Source organism: Canis lupus, chromosome 25, assembly GCF_048164855.1.
Source record: "Canis lupus baileyi chromosome 25, mCanLup2.hap1, whole genome shotgun sequence".
Lineage (NCBI taxonomy): Eukaryota > Metazoa > Chordata > Mammalia > Carnivora > Canidae > Canis > Canis lupus.
This window is the reverse complement of record NC_132862.1, coordinates 2564651-2582986: the sequence shown is the minus strand read 5'-3', so window position 1 is coordinate 2582986 and position 18336 is coordinate 2564651. Positions and strand designations below refer to the sequence as shown.

At 48.0% G+C, this 18336-nt stretch overlaps 1 protein-coding gene and 1 long non-coding RNA gene across 2 annotated transcripts; both read right to left on the bottom strand.

The window, feature by feature from the left end:
• Nucleotides 1-7110: 7110 nt before the first annotated feature.
• Nucleotides 7111-13468, bottom strand: KRT5 (keratin 5). The gene is made up of 9 exons (XM_072797822.1): nucleotides 12804-13468; nucleotides 12033-12247; nucleotides 11208-11268; nucleotides 11002-11097; nucleotides 10245-10409; nucleotides 9733-9858; nucleotides 9264-9484; nucleotides 8246-8280; nucleotides 7111-7785 (listed from the first exon to the last, which is right to left on the bottom strand). The coding sequence occupies exons 1-9, from the start codon at nucleotides 13359-13361 to the stop codon at nucleotides 7469-7471; spliced, it is 1794 nt and encodes a 597-aa protein (XP_072653923.1). The 5' UTR covers nucleotides 13362-13468; the 3' UTR covers nucleotides 7111-7468.
• Nucleotides 13469-13773: 305 nt separating this feature from the next.
• On the bottom strand, nucleotides 13774-16090 carry LOC140616784 (uncharacterized). Its single transcript, XR_012017141.1, has 4 exons — nucleotides 15869-16090; nucleotides 15041-15160; nucleotides 14397-14444; nucleotides 13774-13916 (listed from the first exon to the last, which is right to left on the bottom strand). It is a non-coding gene; the product is annotated as an uncharacterized lncRNA (long non-coding RNA).
• Between the last annotated feature and the right edge of the window lie 2246 nt (nucleotides 16091-18336).

The following is an 18336-nucleotide window of genomic DNA, read 5'->3' as shown; positions in this document are numbered from 1 at the left end:
GTACAGTTGTCTATTTCTCCTTGCTATTCTATTAGTTGTTGCCTCAAGTATTTTGATACTCTGTTACTGGGTGCACACACATTAAGGATTATTATATCTTCTTGGAGAATTTATCCCTTTGTCATTAGGTAATGCCTCTATCCCTGATTATTTTTCTAGCTCTGAAGTCTGCTCTTTCTGAAATTATTACAAATACTCCAAATTTCTTTTTTTTTAAAGATTTTATTTATTTATTCATGAGAGAGAGAGAGAGAGAGAGAGAGAGAGTGAGAGAGGCAGAGAGAGACATAGGCAGAAGGAGAAGCAGGCCCCATGCAGAGAGCCAGACATGGGACTCGATCCCAGGTCTCCAGGACCATGCCCTGGGCCAAAGGCAGCACTAAACAGCTGAACCACCCAGGCTGCCCCAAATTTCTTTTAATTAGTATTAGCATGGTATATCTTTCCCCATCTCTTTACTGTATATATAATATATATATATTTATATAAATGTTATACGTTCTGTATGCTATATATATGCATATATATATACATATATATGCAGATACATCATCATATCATCCCATCAAGTGCCCTCCTTAGAATACTTTATATTTAAAATGAGTTTCTTGTAGCCAATCTTTAGTTGGGTCTTATGGTTTTAATACATACTGATAATCTCTCATCAATATAAATATGGTATGTTTAGGTTGTTGACTTTTAAAGTGATTATTGATATAATTGGATTAATATCTACTGTATTTATTACTATGTTTTAGTCATTGCCCTTGGTAGAACTCCTAGAGACAAAACTCACAAACTGTGGATATCCCCAAAAGACTGAGCCCCCTTGAGGGTTTTTTTTTCCCCTTGAGGTTTCTTAACTCTCAAAATTGGGACACTTGGGTGACTCAGCAGTTGAGCCTTTGGCTCAGGGTATGATCTTGGAGTTCCAGGATCAAGTCCCCACATCAGGCTCCCTGCATGGATCCTGCTTCTCCCTCTGCCCTTGTCTCTGCCTCTCTCTGTGTGTCTTTCATGAATAATAAATAAAATATTTTAAAAACCCTCTCAAATTTATCCACACTGAGCCTCCAACAATTAATTATACTTCAGGTTTTTCTACCCAGTGCTAGCTTTAAAACAATTAATAAAACCTCAAAACAGTGTTGGTCAGAGACTTTGTTTTGAAATGCCATTGACTAAAAGATGAAATTGAAAGATGGTCCATGTTGAAAGTGACATTCAGATTAGCATCAGGGTGTTTCTGGCTGGGGAAAATTCTCCTTTTGTGGTAAAATGTCTAAAAACCATTTCAACATAAACTTCTATGCAAATTTTGCCAAGCAAGAATTATCTCATTCACATCTTCTCAGATATCAGTCTCATGGTTGTAATTTTGACATTTTGACAGAAATGGACTTTCTCTCTTTTAGGCCATGTTTATACAAGCTTATTCTAGAATTTGGCTAATCAGATATTCTATACCATGGTTTATCTATATGATAAATAATAAAATGCAAGAAAAAATTCCACAGGAACAACAATAACCAATTTTGTTATAATAATATTTTGCTGATTTGAAGCCAATGCAGAGACCTGCCTCCCTGGGTCATGAATCAAGTTGCAGTCTAGCCTGATTCCATGATTTTCCACAGCTGGGCAATGGTCTGGCTGCTTGAATAGGTTAGGTTGCTAGACAGAGGCTTTAAAACTGGGGGAGACTTTTGAATATTAGTGACTTCCTTATCTTTCTATGATGCAGCTCTGGAGTTTGAGGTCAAAGGCATGGTGGGGTGGAAGAGGAGCTTAGGAACTGCCATGCTGCACAAAATCCCAAAAGCTGACAAAGAAACTTCTCAATGAGTCAGGCTCAGACTCTGGTTCTCCTTTCCCATGTGAGAAGCTCCATGACAGTAGATTACCTACAGGTCTCCCTCATACCCTTGAGTAAAGGCCAGATGAGTCCCCAGTCTATGGAGGCCAACTACAGGTCAGCAGGCTTGATACTCAGGGCAGGCATTACTATCCCGGTCACTTATGAATTACACCTAGTCAAAACAGAGGACATACAGTTAAATCTGAATTTCACATAAGCAGCATAAAAACTGAAATATAAGTATGTCCCAACTATTGCATGGAATATACTTACATTAAGAATTATGTGTCATTCATCTGAAATTCAAATTGAACTTCACATCTCATATTTTTATTTGCTACATCTGGCAATTCAGACATAGACTGACATAGATCTTCCCTCATACTGGACTACACATAATGGTACTGGTGATTAGGTTGCTTTGGATTTTTATTATAAATGAGCAGGCAATAGGTAATGACTAAACTTTAGACCCTTTCCTTTCAATGATCCCATCATTAACTAACTCATGGGTTACTTAGAAGTATTTGATTTAGTATCCAAATAATTAGGATTTTTGAGATATTTTATTGTTTTTTGTTTCTAATTTAATATACCATAGTTATAAAGCATAGCCTTTATAATTTCAATCTTACAAAACTGGCTCAGAATATGATCTATCTTTGTGAATGTCCCATGTATACTTGAAAAGAATGTTAACTGTGGACAGTCTTTTGAGTTTCACATAAATGTTATACGTTCTGTATGCAATTTCTTTGAGAGAGATATATATAATGTACACATCTTTTCCTGGGTTGTGGCTTGATGTTTTGGTCTTTTTATGTTGTTTTATGGGCAAAAGTTTATACTTTTTCTAATGTAAGCAATTTTTATTATGTTTAGAAATTTTGTCTGTCTTCGGGTCATCGTGAAAAATTCTGTTTCATTTACATACATTATCATTTTACCTTTCACATATAAGACTACATAATACAGAAAAAATTGACATTTATGTATGATACGAGTTAGGATTCATGATACAGTTTTTCCCATATGGAGAGTCAACTGACTTTATACCATTTGTTGTACAAAGCTATTCTTTCCCTATTACACTTCAGTGGCATTATTGCTATAAATCAAGTGAGTCTATATGTGGGTTGTTTGTAAAATCTATATATTGTTCCACTGGTCCATTTTTCAGTCTTTTCCCAACAGCACACTCTCTTACTTAATTAAGTATATTTTTATAAATGTCAATATCTGGAACTATAAGAACTTTGGTCTTTTTAAAGATTTTTTTTTTTACTATTTCAGATTTTTTTCATTTCTATACAAATTTTAGAATAGTTTTATCAATTTACATAAAATACCGCCAGAATTTGATTGAAATTACTTTGAATCCATAGCTCAAATAGGGGAAGTTGACTTACTTATTTATTTATTTATTTATTTATTTTTTAAAATTTTTTGTTTAAGATTTTATTTATCCATTCATGATAGACACACACACACACACACACACACACACACACACAGAGAGAGAGAGGCAGAAACACAGGCAGAGGGAGAAGCAGGCTCCATGCAGGGAGCCCGACGTGGGACTCAATCCTGGGTCTTCAGGATCAGCCCTGAGCTGAATGCAGCACTAAACCGCTGAGCCACCCGGGCTGCCCGGAAGTTGACATATTTATAATACTGTTTTCTAATCCATGAAGATTGTATATACGTCTCTTTATTAATTTTCTTTAGTCATTTTCAATAAGGTTCTGTAGTTTTCTGTGTCTATGTTTTGCATATCTTTATTCTTAGGTATCAGATATTTTTAATACTACTAAAAATGGTATCTTTTATATTTCATTTTCTAAGTGTTTCTTACTAGAATATAGCAATCCAAAGATTTTTATATTAATTTTCTAGTGACCTTGATAAATTTCGTTATTAATTCTAATAGTTTAGAGAATCTTTTGATTTTCTACATACATAATCATGTCATATGTGAATAACTGCAGTTTGTTTTCTTTCTTTCTAATCCTTAAGATGTTTATTTCTTTGTCTTACCTTACCACTCTAGCTATGATCTCTAGGATAATGTTGAATAATTGTAGTGATCACAGTTATCTTTGCATCCTTCCTGGTCTCAATGGGAAATTTTTGGTCATTGAACATGATATTTGCTGTCTGGGATGTGTATGTGTGAGAGAGAGAGAGAGACAGAGACAGAGAGAGACAGAGACAGAGAGACAGAGAGAGAGACCAAGAAAGAGAGAGCATTTGATTTCTCTCATTTTATTCTGTTAACATTGTATATTATATAATTGTGTTTTTTCAAATGTTGAGCCCCCCCTTACCATAATGATATTTGACAGCTTCTAAGCTCTATTCTTCCCTCTTCCCCTCTTTCCACATCTGAGAAAACCTGGATAAGAAAGCCTGGATATTCCCTCTTTTGTGATTAGTGGGAACTTCAAGCCTTTTGTGGTAATCCTCAATCTGGCCTCATCCCTAGTCACCATAAAAATCTGCACTCCATCTCCATTCCCTCCTCTTTCAAGCCATATTTGGATTAGCCTGGGAGACCTCCTGTTCTCTCCCCATGGAGCCTTATTATGTGAGGAATATATTTTCATACTACCTTGGTGTGTATGTGTACTGTCATCAGTCTCAATAGTTGAACCAAATTTTGAGTGGAGATTCATCCTGCCTCGTAGAGTGGCCATAATAATTGGCACAGTGAGCAGTATGTCTAGATGATGACTGTTACCACTGGGGTCTTTCTTTTCTTACTTTGCCTTGCAATATAGCTCTGCTGTGTACTTGTGAGCATTCAGTTTGAGCTACTGCTTTATGTCTAGTAGGTTCTTTGAGTTGTGTAGCTGCCTGATATCAAAATTGCACTCTGAGCTGTGTTTGTGATACATTTACTGAGTTCTACCAAGGCATCTGTTATAGACCTACCTGACTTATGTCAGAAGTTTCAACAATTGTTATTTAGAGGCAAGAGAATGGGACTGGGGCACTCCTTAATATGGCACTGGGTCATGCACTCAGACCAGACCTTTCTATAGTCTCATATTGAATTGTGTTTCTGGATTCTCCCATAAAATATGACTGATGCTAAGATCATGGGAATGACTCTTATCCTGTGACCATTAGTGTGTGTCTCAAGATGTTGGTCTCCATTCTGCGAAGTGCTCAAGGGAAAGATCAATAATCTGTGCAATATATGGTCCCATCAGGTGGTCAGCCTTGTGGAGAAAGACCAGTCCTTATGTGGCATGCTGAGGCCACATCTGAAAAGCAGGTAGTTTACTAGGACCCTGCAAAATGTGTTTACTGCTGCTGCTGCTGCTTCTCCTCCTTCTGTTGCCAAAAAAGATCCTCATCCTCAGAGCTCTAGGGGAAAACAAATATGTCACAACTGTGATATAACTAAGAGGTTATTTGAACTATTTCCATGAGGGAGGCCCCAAACCCTGATGATACCAACTTGAGGCTCTCTGGAGGAAGATATGGGCAAGAAAGAGAATAATCCCTCTCTCCCACAAGTATATCAAATAAACACAGCAAAGAAAAAGAGAGAAAGAAAGAATGGGAGAGAGAGTAGAAGGAGGAAGAAAGAGAAGGAACAAAGGGAAGAACAAAGGAAGAAAGGAAAGAAGAGAAAGGAAGAGAAAGGAAGAGAAGAAGAAGAAAAAGGAGAAGAAGAGAAAAGAAAAAGGAAGAAAAATCTGGAAACAGGAAGCAAAGAACTGAAACAATTTAATGCAATTGGAAATTCGAAATTTACTAAAAGAATTTTTACATCAAAAAGATAAAAAAGAGCATGGATTGGCTTTGTGCCTCTAGCATATGGGTTCTGAATTAACTTTAATATCTGAAATACACTAATTGGCCAATCTTTGTGGCCTTGATCCATACTGGAGGTCAAATTACACTTAGGCCTGGGATCTCACTATATTTAAACATGGTACCCCTGTAATCTTGGAGTAGTTAATGAACCCAAAATACAGAACAGACAGGTATGCTTCACCTTAATTATCAGCACTATTGACTTGCCTAAATTTCATGCATGGCCCCCTAAAACATCTCACAGTGGTCACACACACTCAAACCCAATGAGTAACGAACTAAAATTAAATCAAGTCCTTGACACTTATTCATTGGCTTGACAAAATCAGACTCCATAGGCCTTCTGCTAGTTAAAATAGTGAATATGTCTCAATGTAAATTAGAACAGGGCCTTCAAAGAATGAAACCCATTTTATGGGATCTGTTTAGAGAAGGGGAATTATGCTTACTGTTTCTCCATTCAACAACCCAATTTGGCTTGGTTTTAAACTTGGAAAGAATAAAGATACCTCATAGTGAATTATTACAGCCTTAATGTGATGAGTCATTAAGGCCCCTACCCAATATTAATGAAATTGCTGACTCTACCCAATCAGCAACTGGCAAATACTTTGCTTTCATGGATTTGGCTAATATTCTGTTCAATACCCATCCCCACAGCCTTTCAGTCAGTTTGCCTTTACTCCAGAAGGGCACAATACATCTTTAACTCAGATGCTCAGGGAATGCCTCAAGAGCCCTGCCATTCCCACAATCTTTGCAGGCAAGACCTTAAATGCATCTGACTTTCTACAGGAGCACAGGTATGCTATTACACTGACAAATGCTCCTCAGAAGAGATTTACTGGACACACTCATTCAGGACATGCAAATACAAAGGAGCTCACAAAGAGGATGAGCCACTGCTCTATAAATAGTGCAAATACTTTTTGCCTCAGTTAAATACCTGAAATTATCTGGTAATCCAAAAGCCACCCTGACTCTGTCAAGAAACAGCTATTGACCTGCTTGGTACTCATAATACCAGAATAGTCCTAGCATCTTTTAGGCTATTTTGAGTTCTGAAGGTAACATATTCTTTATTTAAAATTTTTGCTTAGGCCCATTTATGCTGTTGCTTGCAAATCAGCCCACCTTGAATGGAGCCCCTCTCCAACAAAAAGCTCTAAAATCTGTCCAAATCGCAATACAGTGGACATTACCATTCATGCCCACCAGACACTCCTTCATTCTAGAGGCTTTAACAACCTTCTCTCAAGCCTCTTGGAGTCTCTGGACCACCCAGGATGGTCAGTTTGCCATCCTCAAGGGTATTCCATTCTCCCCATGCATCATCAAAGGAACCAATCACATCTGGACAGATTGACCCTCGTGGGGTTTCTAGGCTGGTTATATGCCTTGAAAAAACAATTCTGCACAAGAGATTATATTATAAAAGCATTTTATTGAACACATTCTGGAGGTAGTCAGAACCAGAACAAAATTTGGGTTTGGGATGGGGACACTGTTCTGAAGGTTTAGGTATTAAGAAACTTTGGATTCTTTTCTCATCAAGGAACATGCTATAGACACTTAAAGACTGATTTGAAGCAGAACACAGAATCATGACATGGGAGACTAGAGACCAGGGATTGGGCCCTTTAGGGAACCAAGAATGTGGCTCTGCAAATGGTGGTTTACACTCCAGAAAAAGGGAAAACTTGGTTTGGGCAACCACCTGGAAGAGGCAGTCACCTCAGGCTGGATTGCTGCTCTTGGGAGGCAGTGATTTGCAGCAGGCTCTTAACTCTTGAAACTCTTCCGGGAAGAGGAGGTGGTAGAGACAAACTTGACACTGGAGCTGCTGCCCCCGCCACTGCCAAAGCCCATTCCCAGGCTTCGGCCACTGCCTGCACTGAAGCCAGAGCCCCCTACACTGAGCCCACCACCCAGGCCGACGCCTCCACTGCTGCTGGAGTAGTAGCTCCCGCTGCCACCTCCTCCAAGACCACCGCCAAGACCACCGCCCAGACCGCCACCGAGGCCACCACCAAAGCCACTGCCTCCACCAAAACCACTGCCGCCGCCGTAGGCAGAGGACATGCTGTTTGTGATGACAGCTGCAGAGAAAGGAGGGAGAAGTTGGTGAGACCAGTGTACTAGATTGATCTTATGTGCCCAAGTTATTTGATCCCACTAGTGTTAACACTGTACCTGGCCCCTTTCACAGAGTAGCAAATGAGTCTCAGAACTAAGCTATTTATTTAAGGTCCCTAACAGAAAGTTAGTGAGCATGGAAGGCAAGGGATGGTGCTAAGTCCTCAGGGGGTAGGGAAAGTGAGGGGAGAGGGCACAGGATGTATGGGATATTGGGCCTACCCTTTAAGAAATAAGACATGAACATGTTGGTTCATGTCTCAACCTGTGTTTTTTCCCCTCCACCACCTGCTTCTCTCTAAGTATATTAAATAACCACATATTAGGATGGGAGTTTCCAGTATCCAGAAACAACGGGATTCTGAATTGGCCCCAAATACCCCATATTACCATCATTGTTAATGTCTGCTCAAAGGTACTTACAGATGTTGACTGGTCCAACTCCTTCTCCACTCAGTCTAAAAGGGGAAAAAATTAAAGCAAGAGTTAAAAACTCCTCAAAAGACAGTACTAGCCATGTTTTGAGCTTGTTCTATAAGCAAGGGGCCTGTATGCCCCAGAGCTGCTTAAATTAGAGAAGGAGCCCTCTCCTCTCGAGTGACTTCCCAATGAAGACAAGTGTCAACCTGTTTGACCTAAAGACAGGTTATTGAAAGAAGATTGTAATTCACATTCCTCCACCCATTATATGGAAAGCATGAGTAAGAGGTTGTGGGAACTATGAATATGTATGAAGCAGTTTGGGCCTGGTAGGAGCTTACATTCTCTGAGGGAATTTGGCATGGACTGATATACTTCTAACAGGAAGGATGGGTAGTGGGTAATGTCAGAAGATTGCAGAAAATGAAATAGTTTAAGAATCCAAAGGCAAGTGAATTGAACTTAGCTCGAGTAATCATGAAAGGCTTCTTAAAAGAAGGGGTACTTGAAGAATGTGGAAGACATTTGTTGAGTTGCTTAGTTGTTTGAAGAAGAGGAATCTAGGGATCCCTGGGTGGCGCAGCGGTTTGGCGCCTGCCTTTGGCCCAGGGCGCGATTCTGGAGACCCGGGATCGAATCCCACATCGGGCTCCTAGTGCGTGGAGCCTACTTCTCCCTCTGCCTGTGTCTCTGCCTCTCTCTCTTTCTCTCTGTGTGACTATCATAAATAAATAAAAATTAAAAAAAAATTAAAAAAAAAAAAGAAGAGGAATCTGGTGGTGGGAACAGGGTGAGAAGGAATACTGGTGGTGGGAAGAGGGTCAACAAGATGAGTTGGGGCCACATTGTGTGGGTCAGCTTGGTGTTCGTGGCGGGAAAACTGGATTAGTGAAGAATAATTATCATGCACAAGAAAGCAGTCACTTGTGTGTGTGATTTACACCCTGTAGCGGAGAAGAAGCTCCATTTTGTCAAATGTGACGCCATCCTGGGCTGTTGAAGTCCGCTTTATGTCACCCACCTGCACTCCTCGCCCTCCAGCAGCTTCCTGTAGGTGGCGATCTCCACGTCCAGGGCCAGCTTGGTGTTCATGAGCTCCTGGTACTCCCTCAGCAGCCGGGCCATGTCCTGCTTGGCCTTCTGCAGGGCCTCCTCCAGCTCAGCCAGCTTGTTCTTGGCATCCTTGAGGGCCAGCTCCCCGCGCTGCTCAGCATCAGCGATGGCATTCTGCAGGTTGGCGCACTACAGAGGGAAAGAAGTGTGAGTGGGAACCCTTTTGTAGCTGACCTAGGCCTGTTGTATCTCTTTCTGGGATTCCGGGGAGAAGCCAGTACACTGGTCACTGTAGATGGTGGAACATTGAAACGCTGTTCTAGCTCTGTACTTGCTCTAGGGTGTGTGTGTGTGTTCATAAAAAGTAAAACAAAACAAAATAGGTCTGCCTTTCAGAGCTCAAGCCCCTTCCTTGCCTTCTTGCAACCTCTTCCTACCTGCTTCTTGACATTGTCAATCTCGGCTCTCAGCCTCTGGATCATCCGGTTCATCTCAGAGATCTCTTGCTTGGTGTTGCGGAGATCATCCCCGTGACGGCCTGCTGTCTGCTGCAGCTCCTCATACTGAAGCCATAGGAAAAGAGGAAAGATCCCATTTATTTGAGCATGGAAACACTTTCTCAAAGCTCACAGGTAGGAACTACCAAGAGGTGGTAAGTGGCGTCATTATCTGAGGCCTGGGGCCAGTTTCAGTGTTGTCCAGGTGGACCTGGTCTTAGATAACTTTCCCTTTAATCCTTTGCTTTCATAGAGACACAGGTGTGGGATTCAGAATGAGATTCTCCTTATCTTGAGTTTATGTGGCAAATGCATACATGACTCTTCATATAAGTGACCCTACGAGGCCTCAGCAGATTTTAGGACCCCCATCCTCAGCATTTTGTCAATGGCCTAGAATCCTAGACACATGTCCATCCCCTCACTCAGGATGTATTTGTCATAGCACTCACCTTGGTCTGGTACCAGGACTCAGCTTCCGTCCGGCTACGGTTGGCGATGTCCTCATACTGGGCCTTGACCTCAGCGATGATGCTGTCCAGGTCCAGGGAGCGGTTGTTGTCCATGGACAGGACCACGGATGTGTCCGAGACATGCGTCTGCATCTGGGACAGCTCCTGCGGGGAGATTTGAAGTCAGGCATTCTGTGTTATTTAATGTCAAGTCCATTCAAATCTTCCACTTATTGTGTTATGTCAACTTGAGAAAAGGAATAATAGCCACCTACATCAAAAATGAAGATGAGTTAATAAACAATCCAGATCATGACTCGATCTAGTTTTTTAAAAACTTCTACAACTTTGAACCTCCAAGAAATCCCTATCTTGTAACCTCTCCAACTTGTGTCTTCTTGGGCCATTGACTTATTTTAAAATAATCTAGTCGCATGGACTCCAGGCTGGGAGAAAACAGAGAGGGGATGCCACTCCAGAAAGGGGAGGTGGCCAGGAAAGGTATACTCGTGCCTCTGGTAACGCACTCCAGACTTTACTCTGCAAAATGACTGTGGAAGAGGACTTTTGTTTGAAAATTGACTTTCTTCTTTTCCAAGGGCTGTCTTCATAAGTAATAAAATGCAACTAGTACCAAAGGAGGGAAGAGAGATAGAGGTGTGCCCATAGCTTAGGGACCACTGACGTCAATCCTGGAGCCCTTGATTCCTGGTAATGTCCCATGTCTATGGGTCCCAGATGGGGGGGCATCTCTTACCGCCTCAAAGAACATCTTCATGAAGTTGATCTCATCCATCAGGGCATCAACCTTGGCCTCTAGCTCCACCTTGTTCATGTAGGCAGCGTCCACGTCCTAGAGAAACAGGGATGATTGGCACTGTACCCGATTCTTACCCTGTCTTAAATGAACAACACCTTAGGGCAGCATAGCCACAGGCTATGGGCTGTCTTTTACCCACGCACCTTCTTCAGCATCACAAACTCATTCTCAGCAGTGGTACGCTTGTTGATTTCATCTTCGTACCTGGTGGTAAAAAGGATGCAGAGTGCTGATCAGAGGATGAGGGGCAGGTGGGACCTGGGATCTTTATTGCATCAAGACCACTTGGGCCTGCCTTCCTGCTGGGAAGGGTCTTCTCAGATCATACAGGCAGAAAGGGAGTGTGAGCCCTTGGACAAGGTCCTACCCACAAGAACATTGGTTTTTCAGTAACTGCCTACCAGATAATCATTATGTTATTGTCACCACTCGGTTGCTTCAAGAATATTCCCATAAAGAAGCTGTGTTGTTTCTCCCCAACTCCATATCTAGTCCATTTCCCTAGTAGGTTTTTTTTTTCCAGCTTTCACAGCCTTGTGAAAACAAACCAAAAAAGCTACCAACCCAGCTGCTGCTCCACAAGGACTAAATAAATTATTTGAGCCACTAAGTTAGGTTTGGAGAAAATCCATCAGAGAGCCTGCACTGTGGACTTTGACTACACTGGGGAGAAAAGCCCCAAAGAGCAAGGATTACATGATGGCTTATTTCACCAGGTCATACCAAGGGCATCGAGTGAGCTTGTTGCTCTGGCTGGTGGCCAAATACTGGTGGTACCGAGGGACTGAGATTGGGGCTGGTACTTTCTAAACATGGACTGCATTTTCTTTTTCCAGGACTTCAGGTGCCCATGGAAGGTATACATGTCTAGCCCGTGGGGAAGGCAAAAGCAGCAAGCCGCCTGGTTATCAAGCACATCTGGTGCCAAGAAGACATCACCGGTCCTGTGTCTGCTCCCTGCAACTCACTTGTTCTTGAAGTCCTCCACCAGGTCCTGCATGTTCCTCAGCTCCGAGTCCAGGCGGCCCCTCTCCCCCAGGATGCTGTCCAGCTGTCTCCTGAGGTTGTTGATGTACTGCTCAAACAGGGGCTCCAGGTTCTGCCTCACGGTCTTGGTGCCCTGCTCCTGGAGCAGAGTCCACTTGGTGTCCAGGACCTTGTTCTGTTGCTCCAGGAAGCGTACCTGGAGGAGACGGAGTTTAAAGGTGGAGAAACTTGAATTTCATGTTTCCATCATCAATTCTCCCATTTTTCTCCCATTTCACACTGGTCCCCTACACCTCTCCATGCAACAGCACCTGGCTGTGAGCCCCAGGAGTGGAGGTCCAGAATGAGGTGCCTGCCCCCACTCTTCTGTGGGTCACCTGGGTACAGCTGGATGACTGATGACTGGTGCCCGCGACACTGGTGCAGGCCCTCAGGCTCCTGCCCAATGAACTCATCTACCTTTCTACTTAATCAGCACTATTCCAGGAAGCACAGAATTCTACTCTTTGCCCCCACAGGGATCGAGGAGCCCTTATGGGGTCATCTCTGAAGGGGAAGAAATGAGCTCCTCTCTTCTAAGCGACCAACTAGCAGTCTAACTAAGAAAATGGGCCACAAATCCAGAAAAATACACAGAAAAAACCTGCCAACTATGAAGATATTTGCACCAAGTCAGAAAATCTCCCCTCTTCCCACTTTCTTTGGCATTTATTCCACACGCGTGGTGGTTTTTCACAAAGGATCCCGCTCACCTTGTCGATGAAGGAGGCGAACTTGTTGTTGAGGGTCTTGATCTGCTCGCGCTCCTCCGTCCTCACCCGCTGGATGGTGGGGTCGATTTGCAGGTTGAGGGGAGTCAGGAGGCTCTGGTTGACCGTGACCTCTTGGATGCCTCCGGGAGGGCACACGGGGAAGCCAGGGCCACCGAAGCCACCTCCAAAGCCAGCGCCGCCACCGAGCCCAAAGCCTGCACCAGCTCCACCGCCAAAGCCAAATCCACTCCCGGCTCCACCTCCGAAGCCATAGCCGCCTCCAGCACCAGCACCTGCGCCAAATCGGTTCCTGAAGCCGCCACCACTAGTGCTGATGGAGATCCTCTTGGAGCCTCCCAGGTTGTAGAGGCTGCGGCTGCCATAGCCACCTGCTCCACAAGCACCCCCTAGGCTGACCCTGCCAAAGCCGCCACCGCCACCCCCGGAACGGGACACGGAGGTGAAGCTGGTGCGGGAGACAGACGGGGTAATGGCAGAGGCAGCGCTGAAGCTACGGCTGCCCCCGCTCCGGAAGGATACACTCGACTGGCGAGACATGATGGCTTGTTCCTGGTGGAGCAAGAGTAGTGGGCCCTAGAGGTTGGGAGTGCTGGCGAGAACAGAGCGCGGCAGGACGCAGAAGGTGGCTCTGTTACCCGGGAGCTGCAGTCCCCCCTTTTTATTCCCTAGAACTGGGCTGGGCGGGAGAGCTGTCGAGCTGTGAATGATTAAGTGGGCTGGGCATGCCTGGGGGGCAGCTGTGAGCTCACCGGCACACCTGCACGGTGGTGTGGGGTGCAAACGCTGGCTTCCTGGCAGGCTGTGCTCGGTTAGGAATAACCTTGCCTTGCAGCGCTGATGTCTTGGCAGAGAGTTGGCGAAGCTGCCAGCCAGTCTCTCTTCGCCGTGGGGAACCGGGGCTGTGAGCACCCAGGAAGGAGCACCAGAGACAAGGGGTCACTTACTTTGGCCAGTGTCCGGGCGGCCAGTGTCCCAGCCACCTCAGCGCAGGGCGCGCTGCCCATGAATTGGAGGCCGAGGAGTCCTCCAGGGCCAGGGATCTGCTCTATTTTACTCTTTCCGGCGGAGGGTTGCTGACATCCCAGCCGTGTGCTAGAGGGGAAAATAGACATTTTGACTTGGATTGACTGCAGGATCCCCGTTCTTGAGGGAGGCAAAGTTATCATCCCGGAGCCCACTGGGCAGGCTCTCTGGTTGTCTCCCCAAGCCACGAGCTCCAGAAGCAGGGAATGTGGGACATCCTCCACCCCGGGGTCTATGTCGCTTTGAGCCCTACAGGGGCAGGCCTATCCCTCCGCAGCTCCTCCCGAGTCAGTGTTTTTTGTGGCTTTGACCTTTCCCCCTTGCTCTTGGGCCTCTACAGGACCCTGCGGGGGCTTCACAGAGCCATGCAATCCCTCATAAAAGGTCCCCAGACTCAGCCTGGCGGTCACGTCCCTCCTCGGAGGGAGCTGCTCCGTCTGCTGCCCCAGCCCCCCAGGTGTGTTCCAGCAAGCCCTCAGTTATTCCACCGGGGAAGAAATGAGTCATCGTATCTGTTGATACAGGCTGAAGGCTGCCACAAACACATACCTGCAGGAGCTTCTAATCTCATCAGGAACATGTTGAGAATCCGCCGGCCTGTTATAACGGAGAACCACCCCGTTGCAGGCAGCGGGGACTGCTGTGCTTTCTAAGCGCCAGCCCCAAGTTCCCTGAAGGGCCAGGGGAATGGAAAGTGGCATTCTAAGTCTATGGGTCGTCCTGCCCCAGAGGCCGCGTGGAGCAGATCTGGGGGACCGGGCAGCTGGCATCACCGTCTGCCATGGCTGCTTCAGGGGGGACTCCCGCCAGACCCCCCCGCCCTGCTAGTCCAGGGGGCCGTGGCACCACATGGAGGAGCTGGGGGCTGGGTAGGTTTTAGCAAGTGTCCGTCTTACACCACACCCTCCTTTTGGCCGCAGACTTGACTGGGGCCGCCTCTGGGCCACCCCAAGACTCAGCACTGGGAGCACTGGGCCATTAAGAGCAGGGGCAGGGTGTGGGGGTGCCCTGGGGGGAACGGGGGGTGGATTGAAAGCCTTGGGGCCGAGGGAGTACATTCTCAAGAGTAAAGGAATGAGGACCCAGCCCAGACTCAAGAATCTCTAGTCAGGCCTGTGGTTGGCTCCAGGGAACCCGTGGCTGTGGAAAAATGATCCTAAGCTGCTGGGATCAGCTCGGATGTGCTCGCTCACCAGAGGGCTGTGATGAGCCAGCAGTGGACAGGTAAATCCAGACAGACAGACCGATGGCCAGAGCTCGCCTCGTAAGTCTTGGGCAACGAGGTCTGGCTTGCCTCCCCGCCTGGAGAACTCCTGAGACTCACAGAGATTAGTTTTACCGACTTCACCAGTTTCACACGTTGCTGCCCCTCGGGGAACAGATGTGTGTGTCCGGGGGACCCTGAGACCTACTGGGGGGACTCTCAGCCCCTGATGGAGCAGATCCAAGGCGAAAGCAGGTGCCTGGGGACCCCTAGCGTGGTTCCCCCTCTCCACTGGGGGACCACCATCCGGGTACGCGCCCCCTCCCGCCCCCTCACAGGTCCTGGGTATGCCCCAGGGAAGCCCCACCCTGCCCGAGACACTGGGACATTCTCTTCACTCCATCCCTCCCCCCCCACCCCGCCACCCCCCAGCTGTGTAGAGGAAAGAGAAGGACTCGGTGGAACAGGAATGCATCCTGGCCAGTCTGAGAACCTCTAGAGTGTGCCAAGCTCAGATTCAATGCCAGGAACCCAAGGTGTGTGGGTGGCGAGTAACTGTGGCAGCGAGTGTTTGGGGCTGGGGTGGGGGGAAGCGGCGCTTTTCTGTCTGAGGTTCATGGGAACCCTCCGCTACCCCCTATGCAGGAAGGCAGCCCCTCCTGCGGTGCCAGACCGGGAGTGCTACAGATAATGGGGGCCCCCCCGGGACACCACAGTGCGGGCCAGTCCCGCCCCGGCCTGGCATTTCCGAAGCAGGAAGACTGGGATTACTGGGAGCTCCCGAGCTCCTCTGCTGGGCGCCCACAGAGGGAGTTACCAGGTCTTGGCAGCACACGTTGCTTAGCTTTTCCCATCAGCAAAAGACGGATGCTGGGCTAAGTGAGCTCTAGCGGCCGGCTCCGGTGTCCCCACGGAGGGAGCAGGACACCCTAGCCTCCCTCGCGGAGCAGGCGGGCAGGGGATAAATGTCCCAGGGCCCCCTCTTCCCAGCCCCGCTGCAATCGGTGTGCAATGAGGAGTAGAACCTACAGGTAACAGAACATGGTTTTACCCCAGGTCTCACTGAGCCGGACACTCCCCGAGGTTAGGGCACACACCTGGCTCCGCTTCACATCGCCGTCACATGCTCAGCCCGGCTGCACACACCGGGGTGGGGAGGGCTCAGCAAACATTTGTTTTTTTTTAATGGAACCGACAGACATAGGACATCTCCCTCCACTCCTTCCCCAGATCTTGGTGTGAGGCCCTCCCTCGCCCCATGCTGAGTCTCAGAGTCCCAACCACCTGCTTATGCCCAGAAGGTGGGTCCCCTGTCCCCTCTAGCCTGGGCACCCTCTGCAGACAGAGCTATGACTCTCCCTCCCTTGGACTTTGCTCCGTTCTTCTCCCGCCACCCTCGGTCCTGAGAGCTGTGCCCCTGAGCCCCCCAGCAGCCCCTGTGCCCTGCCCCAGCCTCCACGCACCCCTCTGGGGGAGAAAGCAAGCTGTAGTATCCTCGCCTTGGCGGGCTTCCTATCCCGTGTGTGCTCAGCATGAAAAGTGGGGAGCAATAGTTGGAGTGTGAATCACCCTATTCACTGGGCAGCGGCTGGCGGCCCCATCTGGGAGCTCTGAGCCAGACCCGGCAGGATGGGCAAGGGCAGGTGGACTGCGTGCCAGCCCCGGCACCTCCTCACAAAGCCCTGCCTCGGGGAGGAACGGACGGAAGAATTTTCCTGCCTCCACCCAGAGTCAGCGGAATCCTGCCCCCACCCCGCCCAAGGCTGAGGGCAGCTAGATGCTCAGGGCTGCAGGGCCGCCAAGGAGCCCGGCGCCTCTGTGGACTGGGGATCTGCATCGGCCACCCCACCCTCCCTCGGCCCTGTGCTGCCCCGAGGGCCACCCCGCCTCTCCCGGGACTGTCAACCCCCACGACCGAAAACAGAGCTGGGTAGGAATGCAAAGGTCCACAAACAAAGCAGCCAAGCAAGCCTTGACTTGGGTGGGTTTTGGGGGTGATGCCCTCTTGCTGTCACTCGGGTCATGGTGATAGTGGGCCCCTGGGGTTGACTTCTGTTGTGCAAGGGCTTCACCCAAACTGTAGGCTGCTGCATCGGTAGAGAAGCTTGTGCGCCTCCTCTGGGCCGCATCTTGGTCCCCGGGCAGCCCTTGCGCTGTTGGGACCCTGGACACCCGACCTCGCCTTGCACTGCGGTCTCCCCCAGGGAGCTGGGAGGAAGCGCGGTCCGCAGATGCAGAGGGAAAGGGGCCCCGTGCGAGCTGGAGTCGGGATTTCGAGCTGGCCGGGGTTGGCGGGAAGGGTGCGGCAAACATGCAGGGGGGCCTGGGGAGCAGCCCCGGCCCCCACCCCTCACACCGCGCAGGCGATTGGCGCTTGTGGGACGGAGCTCCGAGCTGCCCTCCGACAGGCCCCTGCAAGTCTGGAGAACGCTCTTCCCTCATTCGAAGGGTGTTTTGCCAATGGCACACCAAAGCCTTTGAAAATCCCCCTGGGTTGATTGAAACTATGGGCTGGAAATCAACAAATACTTTAATTAGTCAGAGGGACTTAAAAAAGGATATACAGCAAAACCCTCTGCGCTTGGCTTTCTCATGGACGGTGACTTTATTTTTTTCCAATAAACATTACAGAGGCCTCACCACATGCAAGGCAGTGTCTGTCCTACAGACTTTGCATCTGTGCATCGAAAATGGTGACGAAGCAGAGAAGGGCTTTTGCCGCTTTCTTGGCATTTGCGTGGGTCCTTACACGTGGGTATGAGTGTGCCTGGAACTCTGGGAACCTGCAGCACTTTCTCTACGAAGGAGAGGCAGGGACATGACTCCTTCATGCCAGGCTTCCATCCTGATGGGGTCAGAGGCTGTAGGGAGCCCCCCTTGCATCCCTAACCTGCACGTTCTCTCCCTCCCTCTCCATCCTACTCACCTCGCAGTGGCCACGACCAGGGAAGGGAAGACGGAGGCAGAGGCTGGGCTTGTGCTCTTGGCCGGAGCCTCTGCTCGGGGCACTGCCACTTCGTCCTGCCCTAGTGCAAGGCATGGGGACGGAGACTGGTTTCCATTTGCCCCCCCCAGCCCCCCAGCTCGGGGTGAGCTGGAATCACGTGGGGGTGAACCGGTATGGGCCACGGTGTAGGGATGTGGGCAGAAGAAGCCCCTGGGCCATCCCAGGAGACACTGGGAGCTGGGACAGTCCCGGAGGCACAGGGACACCTCCCTGGTCCAGGAGCACTGCGCCCCGGACCCTGTCCTCACCCCCCACAGGCGCAGGAACGGCCTCGCTCA

What these genes read in the sequence shown, in the direction of transcription:
- KRT5 (XM_072797822.1), bottom strand. Translation starts at nt 13,361, where the DNA reads ATGTCTCGCCAGTCGAGTGTATCCTTCCGGAGCGGGGGCAGCCGTAGC. An exon ending in TGAAGATGTTCTTTGAGGCG is followed by an intron (nt 10,410 to 11,001) that starts GTAAGAGATGCC and finishes ATCTCCCCGCAG; the next exon opens with GAGCTGTCCCAGATGCAGAC. An exon ending in AGTCCTGGTACCAGACCAAG is followed by an intron (nt 9,859 to 10,244) that starts GTGAGTGCTATG and finishes CTATGGCTTCAG; the next exon opens with TATGAGGAGCTGCAGCAGAC.